Source organism: Psammomys obesus, unplaced genomic scaffold, assembly GCF_907164565.1.
Source record: "Psammomys obesus unplaced genomic scaffold, mPsaObe1.curated_primary_1811, whole genome shotgun sequence".
Taxonomy (NCBI): Eukaryota; Metazoa; Chordata; class Mammalia; order Rodentia; family Muridae; genus Psammomys; species Psammomys obesus.
In genome coordinates, this window is record NW_026596962.1 from 1,196,643 (window position 1) to 1,207,756 (window position 11,114).

The 11,114-nt window shown below is 52.3% G+C and overlaps 1 protein-coding gene across 7 annotated transcripts in view; it reads left to right on the top strand.

The window, feature by feature from the left end:
* Znf516 (zinc finger protein 516) overlaps positions 1–11,114 on the top strand; it is an 86,331-nt gene that overhangs the window by 63,190 nt on the left and 12,027 nt on the right. For all 7 annotated transcript variants that reach the window (XM_055598748.1, XM_055598753.1, XM_055598746.1 and 4 more), the window contains exon 3: positions 8,731–10,182. In XM_055598748.1, the coding sequence (XP_055454723.1) occupies positions 8,731–10,182 (1,452 nt within the window). The remainder of the gene's footprint in view (positions 1–8,730; positions 10,183–11,114) is intronic.

Sequence of the window (11,114 nt, forward strand, 5' to 3'; positions counted from 1 at the left end):
AAAGACTCAGGAAATTTTGCTCTCGGATTGCCTTTTAAAAACTAGGGATGTTTGTTGTAAAGCTTGTTAGAAATTCCCGAACACTAAAAATAATCCCGCATCTAATCTGAGAATAGTAGCTCCCAGATACAGGACTTGCTCCGGTTGAAGCCTGTGGTGTTCTTGCTGCCCCAGGCTGGCACAGGTGCCCACAGCCAAGGTACTAGCTCTGTCTCCTATTGGGCGGTTTTCTTTTGGGAACACTGCAGGCTGAATGGTGTGGTGTAGACCCTTCCTTTCCTGTCAGCAGGCAGCCCCAGAAGGGGAGCCGAGTCTGTTGTGTCTGCAGCCGCTGGGATGGAGGGCTTTCATCCAGACACCCAGTGCTCTCAGTTCACATCCTGAGCTGCTCTCCTCGCTTCGCAGACACCGAAATGCGTGCACGGCAGAGCTGTGCTGTGTCTGGACCCGTGTGGAAGCACCGCGCTCAGCGCCATCCAGAGTAAGCAGACATTGCCCTCCGGCTCTGGCCTCATGCTGATTGGATATGTGCTGCATGTGGTGTGTGCTCTAGGAGGCTCTGCAGTGTCTGAGGAGCCTGAGCTGCGAGGGGCCGAGAGACTGCAAACCCCCCTGTTGCCTGATGCAGTTGCCCTGTCACAGCAGGGATTCTGGGTCTCTTACTTTGTTATAATCTAGGCCTCATCTAGCTTTGCAGGGCAGTAGACAGAACCTCCTGTCATGCCTTGTGCAAGCTTGCACTTGCTCACATATGTGCCTGTGGCAGGGGGGGCTCAGACATCCCCACTAGCTCATCCCTAGCCGTGTGTAGGAAAGAATGCAGCCTGAGCAACAGCTGTCCCTGGCATGGGGTGCAGTTCTCTTGGGCTCTGCCGTCCTGGTGGTTGTGTGTTGGGGTCAACACCTGCCCCTCCTTTTCTATCCTTCCTTGCCCCCTGGGTCTTCTGGGGAACAACAGTTTATGTTCTTTGTGAGCAACTCCTGCTGTTAGGGGACAGAGAGAGACAGTGCCCTCACTGCTGCAAGCCCAGGCCCTAAGCTGTGGAGTTCGCCCTGGCCCTAAGCTGTGGAGTTCGCCCTGGCCCTATGCTGTGGAGTTCGCCCAGGCCCTAAGCTGTGGAGTTCGCCCTGGCCCTATGCTGTGGAGTTCGCCCTGGCCCTTTGCTGGAGCTCCAGTCACTGTTTGCCTCAGTTGCCTTGTCTGGACTTCTTAGTGGTCCTGAGAGTGTTAGGCTGTGGCTGTAGATGCTGGCAGGTCCTGGCAGCCACTGAGCCGGCCCAAGGCCCATTTTTGCCATAACATCCAGGTAGGTGCTGCTCGCTTGTAGAGCTGTGAGCGCAGCTTCCCCTTCGCCTCAGGGTGGCAGGGGGCCAACCAGGCTGCTTTGTTCCTTATCCTCTCTGTGAGCCACAGGGCACACAGGAGTGAGGACACTAGCCCACTGTGTGGCTGGAGGCCAGCCCCGTTCTGTGAGGATCCCTGTCAGGCAGCTCTTGTCCTGCAGCTGCTGCCCAGCGTATCACCATCCCCAAGAGAGTGACCTGCCATTCTTCAGGCTCCATGTGGGAGCCTGTGTGTCTGCGGTTAAAGCAGGGTTGTGGGGGGAGTGTACAGGGCCTGCAGTGCAAGCCAGAGGGCCTGAGGCTTCTCCCCAGAACCCGCATAAAAGTTGGGGTATAGTAGGGTGCACCTCAATCCCAGCTCTGCACAGGTAGAGACAGCAGGTACCAGGGGCTTGCTGGGCAGCCTGGTGGCTTCCAGGCCAGTGAGGCCCTGACAGACAAGGAAAGTAGAGGAACAACAACTGAGGTTTCCTTCAGCACCCCCCCAAACATGCATGCGTGTACACAGGCATGCAATGCACACACACATGAAAAGGCAAGCACATAAAATGGTGATACGGTGTTCTGTGGGTCAGAGAAAGCAGAGTCCTCTCTCAGAAGTCTTCAGGTGATGGCCTGTGGTGCCGACTGTGTCCTCTGTGAGGCCATGAACTGCTCACGAGGCTCCCCACTCCCCACGCTCCTGTTGCCTCTGAATGAATCTTGCTTGGCCCCCTAAGGCTGGCTCTGCCTCCTGGTTATTTGCCCACTTGGCTCAGTGCTCCCCAGTCACTGCTGGAGACTACAACTACCCAGGAGGCCTAGCGTTAAAATTACTGTTATTGTCTTGTTGTTTTGCATGTGGACGTGTGTGTGTGTTCGTGCCTCTGAATGTGTGATCACAGGTTACCTTGGGTGTGTCTCATGGGAACTGCAGCTCACAGTTAGGTGAAGTTGTGCCCAGTGAATCTGGGGTCCTCCTGTCTCCCCATCCCTACACTGGCCTTACAGAAGTGTCACAGACGCCTGGCCTTCTCACATGCGGTGGGAACATAAAAATTCTCACCCTCATGATTTTCAGCAAGCGCTTTACTGACTGGCTGGCTTCTCAGCCCAGCATTTTTGATTGATTGATTGATTTTGAAGAAGAATACACCCCCCTGTAGGCCCCTGACCCAGGAGCCTGTCTGCTTGCTGACTCAAGCCTGGTGCCCCTCTCCTTTAGCAGATGACCTTGGTGTATGTCCAGGAGGACTGGCTCCTGAGAGTGACCTTCCTAGGTTTGTTCTTTCCTGCGGGAGCCGCTGACATTGAGTCTCTGGTTAGCGCCCGTTAGGTTCCAGGGTCTCCTCACAGCATGTGTTTTCCAGACCCCTGGGCCCATTCTGGGTGTGCTCCTGTGCACTCGGCGTTGCCTTGGAGAACGGAGCCTGGCTGGGTGTCTGCTGTTGTGTGTCCCCTTGGCTACACTTTCCTGTCCGGGTCCCCACAGAGGAGTGTGTGCTCTTCCCTGGCTGCTGGCTCGTCCTGTTCCCAGAAGACACATTCCAGGACGCCATCATCCATGTACCAGCTGCTTTCCTGTCGCTGTCTAAGACACCCTGACTGGTGCCACTGTATGGGAGAAAAGGCTAATTTTGGACTTAGAGTTTGCATCACCACCACAGTGAGGAAGTATGACTGCCAGCCTAGGTGTGGCAGCAGGAACAGCACTCCCAACTTGAATCACAAGCAGGAAGCAGAGAGGGCACACTGGGAATGGTGAATCCTTATGAAACCTCAGAGCCTGCTCCCACTGACACTCTTCCAACAAGCCACACCCCCAAATCCTTCCCCGACAGGGTCACGGCAGGGAAATGATCCTCCAGGCTAGGAATGGCACTCCTCATGGTCAGCACCGTTTTAGCAGGGGCCAGGTCTAAACTTCCAGAGTCTGACCTTGAAGTTTATTTTTCTTACACATTTAAGCTGAGTAAAACTTTGGTGACAGGTCCCCATCTGACAACAGTAGAGCCTCACAGTAGAGTCTACACAGATACTCCCTTGCAAAGCAGCAAAGCACCTGTGACCTTTACAGTAAGAATGAGTTCTGTTGACGCATAAACAGTGCTGGGCAAAGGCCTGTGGAGGATTTGTCATCATCAGAAGCACAGTCTTCGCTGAGGAGGGTGCGCAGTGCCTGGGACCTCTTTGCTAAGGGTGGGCTCTGTTCACTGAGACTCAGCCCAGGATGAGAGCCTAAACAGTGCTCAGGGTAGTGGGAGATTCCGGTGAAGACTGGCTCCTTAGGTTAGTAAAAAGATCTCCAGGCTGTTAGTGTCCACTCAAGCCTTCCAGCTAACCAGGTGACCGTCATTTTCTTTCTTGAAGAAAACCACCCTCCTACGTGTCTAACAGTTCTGGTTTTTCTAGTGCTTTCTGAAAGCCATGCTTCTTGCAGGGGCTATTCACATTCAAACCAACACATTCCCCAATGTCTACAGATTTTTAGCTCAACATCCTGAGTCACCTCCTGAGTGTAGTGCTCCGCTCCTTGATTTGAGGATTCTAAAAGCCTCCTTCCTGGGACATTGCCCTTGGAGGCACAAGAGTTCTGGAGAGGGCTGGGCTGTTTTGACAGCTTGAGGGACAGCTTTATCAGGTGAGGTGGGACAGGCACTTCCTGATGGGAGAGAGAAGTTTAAAGGACTGTTCTTATCAGTGCTTCAGAAGTAGAAACTCAGTAGTTGTAGTGGTTTCACAGGGCCAGACTCCTGGTGACTGCAGCCAGTGTCTGGGTGTGAACACAGGTAGAGACCACAAAACAAAACAACAAAAAAACAAAACCCCAAACCAACCAACCAACCAAAACCAAGCGACTAAACAAACAAAACTCACCCAAACCAACAACAAAATCAAAAGACTAGCCTGGTCTACAGAGCTAGGTGCAGGACATCCAGGGCCATACAGAGACAACCGCAGCAACAACAGCATAACCCCAGAGAGGTACAAGGAGCTGACGAGCCAGCGGGGCCTCCTCCCTGCAGGGCTGCCTTCTTCGGTTACAGATCTCCTTTAACAAAGGTGCGGAATCCGAGAATAAAAGGACCGGCCCGCAGTGACCTCAGAACCAAAGGCAGGGCACACCTCGAGCCTGGACAGTGGAGAGGCTGTGCCAGGCTCCATCACACCACGGGGAACCTGTGATGTGCTCTCTGAGCTGTGAAAATGGCCAGTCCTCCTGACTCTGTGGTGTGGCCGCGCAGAATCCACCACGCTGGTGTATAGACTGGATTTTCTTTTTTGTGTTTTTTTAGTTTTTAGTTTTCCCTTGTGATTTTGTCAGCGTTATTTTTCTTAGTAATTCAGCATGCTGTGTGTGTGCTTCACCTTCGTTATCATTTCCAGTGCTAGATAGATAAATCACACAAAGGCCTGTATGGATAAAGTTTGTTTTATGCATTTTTTCAGAGTTGACACAAGTATTTTAATGCAAAACTCACTTTGCACACCTCAGGGGTACGCCATGGCTCCTGGATACTCCCGGCGGGCGAGCCTGTCGGCCTGTCTCTCCAGATGAGCTTCTTGACAGTTTCTCATGCCGTGGGGACCATAGGCAGCACTTTTGGATTTATTTCTCAGGGAGCATGGTCTGTCTGCTCATGAGGTCCACCTTAGCGTACCTTGATGATCGCGCTTACGCATACGCGTATGTTCTTTGGCTTGGATTATTGTGTCAGGAGGTGTGGGGAATGTTTTTATGTGTCACAAGTGCATCCTCCCTTGAGGGTGTAAATAAATGTCTGTTGGGCATTTTTGTTTGTTTTTATAATTTTTAAGTGTGTGTATGCATCCTGTGCACAGGTTACAGAACTCACTTGTGGAAGTCAGAGGGCAACTATAGGGTCAGTTCTTTCTTTCTACCATGTGGGTCTTGGGGGCTGAGCTCGAAATGCCATGCTTTCCTCACAAGTCTGTATTTTTAACCCAGAATTAAAAGTTAGGGGAATTATTTTATATTTTATTTTATTTTGTTTTGTTTTTTTTCTGGACAGGGTTTCTCTGTGTAACATTGGCTGGCCTGGATTCACTTTGTAGACCAGGCTGGCTTCGAACTCACAGAGATCCACCCGCCACTGCCCTCCTGAGTGCTGGGATTACAGGCACGTGCCACCATACCCCAGCTAAATTTTAACATTTTGATAGTTCAGACTTTCAAGCTGTTTAGAGTTTGCTGTCTTAGAGATTCTGACGCGTGGGCTTCCCTGTTGGAGCTGAAATGCTTCCGTGTGACCTGACCCGCAGGGAGGTGCCTGTGTCCCCGAATCTGGAGTTGTTCCCAGGGCGCACACTCCAGCCTGCCCTCTCCGCTCTTGTTTCTGTTTTCCCTTCTGTAGTTTCACCATCACCTTGCAGGCTTCCTTTGTCCCTGTACTGCCAGCAAAGGCTCTGGCCTTTGTCCCTTGCTGTGGTCATGGGTAAGTGTGATGGTGGAGCCCTCTGTGTGTGGGCACTGTGCCATCCTCCCTTCTTGGGTAAGGCTCCATAAATGCATCTCAGCTGGCTTACTGTGTCAGCCACGTTGTCCTTGACCCTGGGTGGGAGCACCTGCTAGCCCAGGCCTCCTTCTGTCTCCTGAGTTTCAGTTTCAAAGCCTCTCGTGAAGGCAGTCACAGCATACATGGGCATTCCCAATGTACTGCCCAGCCCTGATACAGTATTTAGAAACGTCTCAGGAAGAGCAGCGCCACCGCTGTGGGGTAGCCTGCTTTGCTTTCTCAGCATCTCTGCTGAGGCGTCTGCTGGCTACTCGCCCCTGCTACTCTAGTGATTCAAGCCCTTGGCTGTTGAGAGTATGTGGCAAGCCAAGTCCACATACGTGTCAAGGACTCAGTACACAAATGTACCAAGTAACCCACCAGGGGCCCCTGTGTGTTCTGTTGTCACAGAGAATACTTAAGAGGCACAGATGTGTCTCCAACCCGATGGCACTGAGGTGAGCAGGGTGGTGAGGCTCCTCCTGTTTGGGAACATGTAGCTTGCAACTCTTCCTGTCTGACATACCCTGAGCTGCAGAGTGGAGCTGTGTGAGCTTGCTGAGGCTCACCCTGCTCTCTGCTCCTGTGTCTGAGCTGAAGATCTGGGGTGTGACTTGCAAGCTTCTCCTCTGTTGTTCCTGTGGGGGGAAGGAGATTGGTCACTAAGGACTTGTGGGTGGAGCCAGACCACTGAAATTGCACAATCAACTATTCAGAAGTGTTTGGCTACACAAGGAAAATGTCATTCCCAGTGGATGCCCCAGACTGGAAAATCTTAAAATGTCAGGTTCTTGGTTTTCCATGGGAAGGGAAGGAACTGAAATATTCCAGAAACATCTCATTCTGGATTCACTTGTGTTATGCTAAAATGCCCTGATGGAAAGCAACTTCAAGGAGCAAGTTTTTCTTTGGCTCATAGGAAGCCACTGTTCAGTTCAAGGTGTCAGATAAAAGAATCTTTTCATGGTCCTTTCTGAAGCTTCTCCCGAGGAGCCGTGGTTCTGGGGTCCCTAGCAAGAGCTGTGGTCTCTAGATGTCAGTCATGAATGTCTGCTTCCTCCCCCTGCAGTCCAGTGGTGTGAGTCAAACCACGACTCTTAAGAAGCCTGGTCCAGCCTCTTCATGTCCCCTTTCTTCCCTTTTGCCCAGAGTCTAACGGAGTCTGTGTTCATGGCTTGGCCATGGTGTTGGCAATGTGGGTCTGAAGCTCTCTGTCCAGCACGGGCTCACACTGTTTGGTGCCCCTGACTCTTGGTGGCCTTCAGCCAGCTTTCTGGAGATGACCAGCTTGAGATCGTGGGTACCCTGTCCCCATCTTACAGCTCTGCTGACCTCCACACTCTGTCACCGTTGTTAGGAGACTGTAAGATCTCGCCTGAGCCTGCTAGCCCCCGGCTCCTCCGCTCCTCCTCTTTCGGGACCACTGCCTTCTGTGATAGGTGCTTTCTTGCCCTGACAAAGAGCTCTTTAAAATAGTTTTTTCCTGATAAAATTCCCAAGTCATATCTCTAAAAACATACAGAGAACATTATAAAAGAACCAAGTAAGTCAATACCAGCATTCTACTTGATAAGCAAATCCTGGAATCGTGGGAAACCACTGGCCCTCTCACATGGCACCTGACATCTCAGTGTGCCCTAAGGGTCAGGGCTGTGAGCCGAAGACCACTGTGGTTTCATCTGAGCCTTGTGTTCTCTAGTGAGGACTCGGACCTCTGCCAGGCCTGTCTTGCAGATTTCAGACCCACGTGTGAATAAGCCCCGGACATCAGTATACATTTAAAGAGACTTTGCTGAACCTTGTCCTGTCCACCTGTAGTACTGACTGAAGAGCCTAGCCCTCACCATGGTGTTGGCCCGTTCTAGGTGAGGGGGCTGTGTTTGGAACCGGCCTGCTACCCTCCTGCCAGCACTCACCCCAGTGCACTGAGCTCACCATCCCCAGGTTCAGAAGCTCAAACTTAGGGCTACACCCAGGCTACACCCAGTTCTCCGGTGACCATAGTGACATTAGAGGTACAGACTAACAGAGCCTTTGTGCACACACATACCTTTGAAAGGAACTTAGTGTCAAGATTTTAGAGTTGAAAATTGGCCTTCATGATGAGGATTCATGAGGCTAAGCCAAAGTTTCTCTGTAGCCCGTAGTTTCTGAGGTGGGGACTGGGGTTCTGGGAGTCATCTGTTTTCTGTCCTGCCCAATGTGATCAGGGTTATGGTGGCCTTGATGCTGGCTTTTACCACAAATGCTCTGTGGTGACTGCACGTCGCACGAGAGCCTGGCAGAGAGTTCTAGAGCAGGTAAAGTTCCATGTGGTTGCAGCTGAACGCTTTTCCTAATTTCTTCTGAAATTTTGTTTTATTACAGTTATTTGTTTATGTATGTGTGTGGGAGTGGCATGCAGAGATCAGAGGGTGACTTGTGGGGGTCAGAGTCGTCTTTCTAAACCACGTGGGACCTGGAGTTCTCCTTATTTGCCATGTGGGGTCTGAGGAGCAAACTCATGTCTTTGGGCTTGGAGCAGGTAGCAGTGCCGTTAACCCAGTGAGCCTCTCGCCAGCCCTCAGTTTCTAATTACAACTGCTCACCTGCCCTTTAGTCAGTAGTGGTGTAGCGATGTGTACCAAGATAATAGGATTTCTTTGCCCATTTCTTAGCTGATTGAAAACTGACAGCCTGCCTGGCACAGTATTACCTCTCTCTGTATCTTCACTCCTGACAGAGCTATTGAGAGTAACCCAACCACAGCATGTCCTTGCTGATCCCAGCCCTAGTCCTGGCGTGAGGCAGGCATGCCCTGGAAAGTCTGTCTAGCCTCTCCATGCTTTGTGTGTCACTCTGTTCTGATGAGAAGTGGCTAATGACCCCTTTTACATTTTGCATCCCACAGGGGGCCAGCCACATCACCGATGCTCTTCGGGAGAGGTGGCACCCACCGCGCTCTCCAACGGAGACCAGAGTCACAGACTTGGGAATAGCCTGCCAGAGAAAGACCTCAGCGAGCCCAAGGTGGGGATTGCCACGCCATCTATGTCCATACTTGAAAACAGCAGCAGAGAGACTGCCAAAGGTCTTGAGCAGCATAGATTCTTTCTTGACTTAAAGATGCCAGCATTTCGCCCCAAGCAGGAGGTGCCCAGCACTGTTGACCGGGTAGACTTCCCTTCAGGCATGGAGACTAGCCTGCAGCTCACCGTGGACAGCCAGGCTGGGCATCCAAAAGAAAAGCTGTCTGATGTGCACAGGGAGCACTGTGGGGCAGGGAAGCGGCCCTCCGCCCCTGACCTGGCCCCACTGGACTTGAGCATGAGGTCCAGCCGGGATGACCCCAGTAGTAAGGAAGCATCCTCCCTGCAGGCAGCCCTGGTCATTCACCCGTGTCCTTACTGTAACCACAAGACCTACTACCCCGAGGTCCTGTGGATGCACAAGCGGATCTGGCACAGGGTCAGCTGCAGCTCTGTAGCGCCTCCATGGACTCAGCCTAACGGCCACAAGAGCATTCGAAGCAGCCTGGTTTTCCTTGCTCGCAGTGGGCGCACAGGCCCTCCGCCTGCTCTTGGGGGCAAGGAGTGCCAGCCCCTGCTCCTTGCTCGCTTTGCACGCACCCAGGTGCCAGGTGGGGTACCAGGATCAAAGGGCAGCTCTTCTCCCCTTGGGGTGACTGCAAAAGCCGCTAGCATGCCTAAGAATAAGGAGAGCCATTCCGGGGGCCCCTGTGCTCTGTGGGCCTCTGGCCCCGATGGATATCGACAGACCAGAGCTGGCCATGGCCAGGAGCCTTCCAGTGCTGCAGTGCAGGGACCCCTGACCAAACCCAAACAGGAGGCCAGCTCCAAGTTGGCACCTTCCCCAAGCATCGGGGGCCTCGGCAGAAGTGCCACCCCCACACCCTCAGTCATAACCCGTGCTGGTGCACAACCCTCAGCCAATAGCAAGCCCGTGGAGAAACTCGGGGTCCCTGCAGCAGGGCCTGGCTTTGCCCCTTCGAATAAGCACAGTGCCCCAGACTCTCTGAAAGCCAAATTCAGCCCTCAGCCTCAGGGTCAGCCTCCTTCGAAAGGCGAAGGAGGCTCTCCTCTACCTCCCCGAGAAGGCCCTGCAAAGGTGGCCCAGGAGCCGAGAACTCTAGCCACCTGTGCGGCAGGATCCAGAGGGGACACGGCCTCGCAGGCTCCACCTGGTGCACCCCCCACCATACACTCCATCAAGCAGGAGCCGGCAGCTGAAGGGCAGGAGAAACGCTTGGACATCCTCAGTATCTTTAAGACGTACATTCCAAAGGACTTCGCCACACTCTACCAGGGCTGGGGCGTCAGCAGCCCCGCGCCTGAGCACCGAGGTAAGAAGGGTGGGTTCCCTCATCCCTGGCTGCTCTGAAGGTCATGGATATGCAGACCTCCTGCCTCAGTCTTCAAGGCAGACACCAGCGAGTTGCTACCTCCTCTGGACCTGGCTACCCAGGAGTTCAGCAAATCTCTCGGGATTGTGCCTGGGACAGCAGTCACCATTCTTTGACTGTCCCCTTCCTGTGGGCTAAACTAGAAACTTAGTTGTTTACTCTGTACTGCAACTTGGCAGGAGCAGACAGGCCTGACTGTACTTGTTGTTGTCACTTTAAACAAATCATTGGCACACATCCACTGTCCTTGTCTCCCAAAAGAGAACCGTCCATCTGAAGTGATGATTCAGTCTTACCTTGTGTGTGAGTGATATAAAAGATGCAGAAGCAGCACCTGCAGGCAGGGTCTTGCAGGAGATAGATGCATGCCTGAGGACAGCAGGGTTGAGCCTGCTTTCCCTCCTCGTCCTGTGTCATTCTTGACAGCTGGAAGTGACACTGGTCAAATCTCCCGGGTGCTTGGGGCCAGGAGGGTTTTGGGTTTTGGATCTTTTGAGATTTTGAAATAGTTACCTATGCATAGTATTTTGAGGACAGGGCCCAGGTCTAAAGAATTCATTTCTGTTTTCACATGAACCTTTCACACACAGGTGGAGGTGGAGGTGCGGTCAGTGATTTTAATATGTTTGTTCATGAGCCGATGAGTGGTGTGAGTGATACTTTAGGTTCTGGAGCACTTTCACATGGATGTTTGGAGTTTCATCAGCCAGTAGCATTCATAAGAACTTTCCAGTAGATTTCCCTTGCCAGTTGGACATGTCTTGGATACAGTGATCCCGTACAATGGCCCTGTTCTTGAATGTAAATCAAAGACCTCTTTCACTTAACAGTGTAACACTGGGGAAATGGAGGGCCTGTTTTTTTTTTTTTTT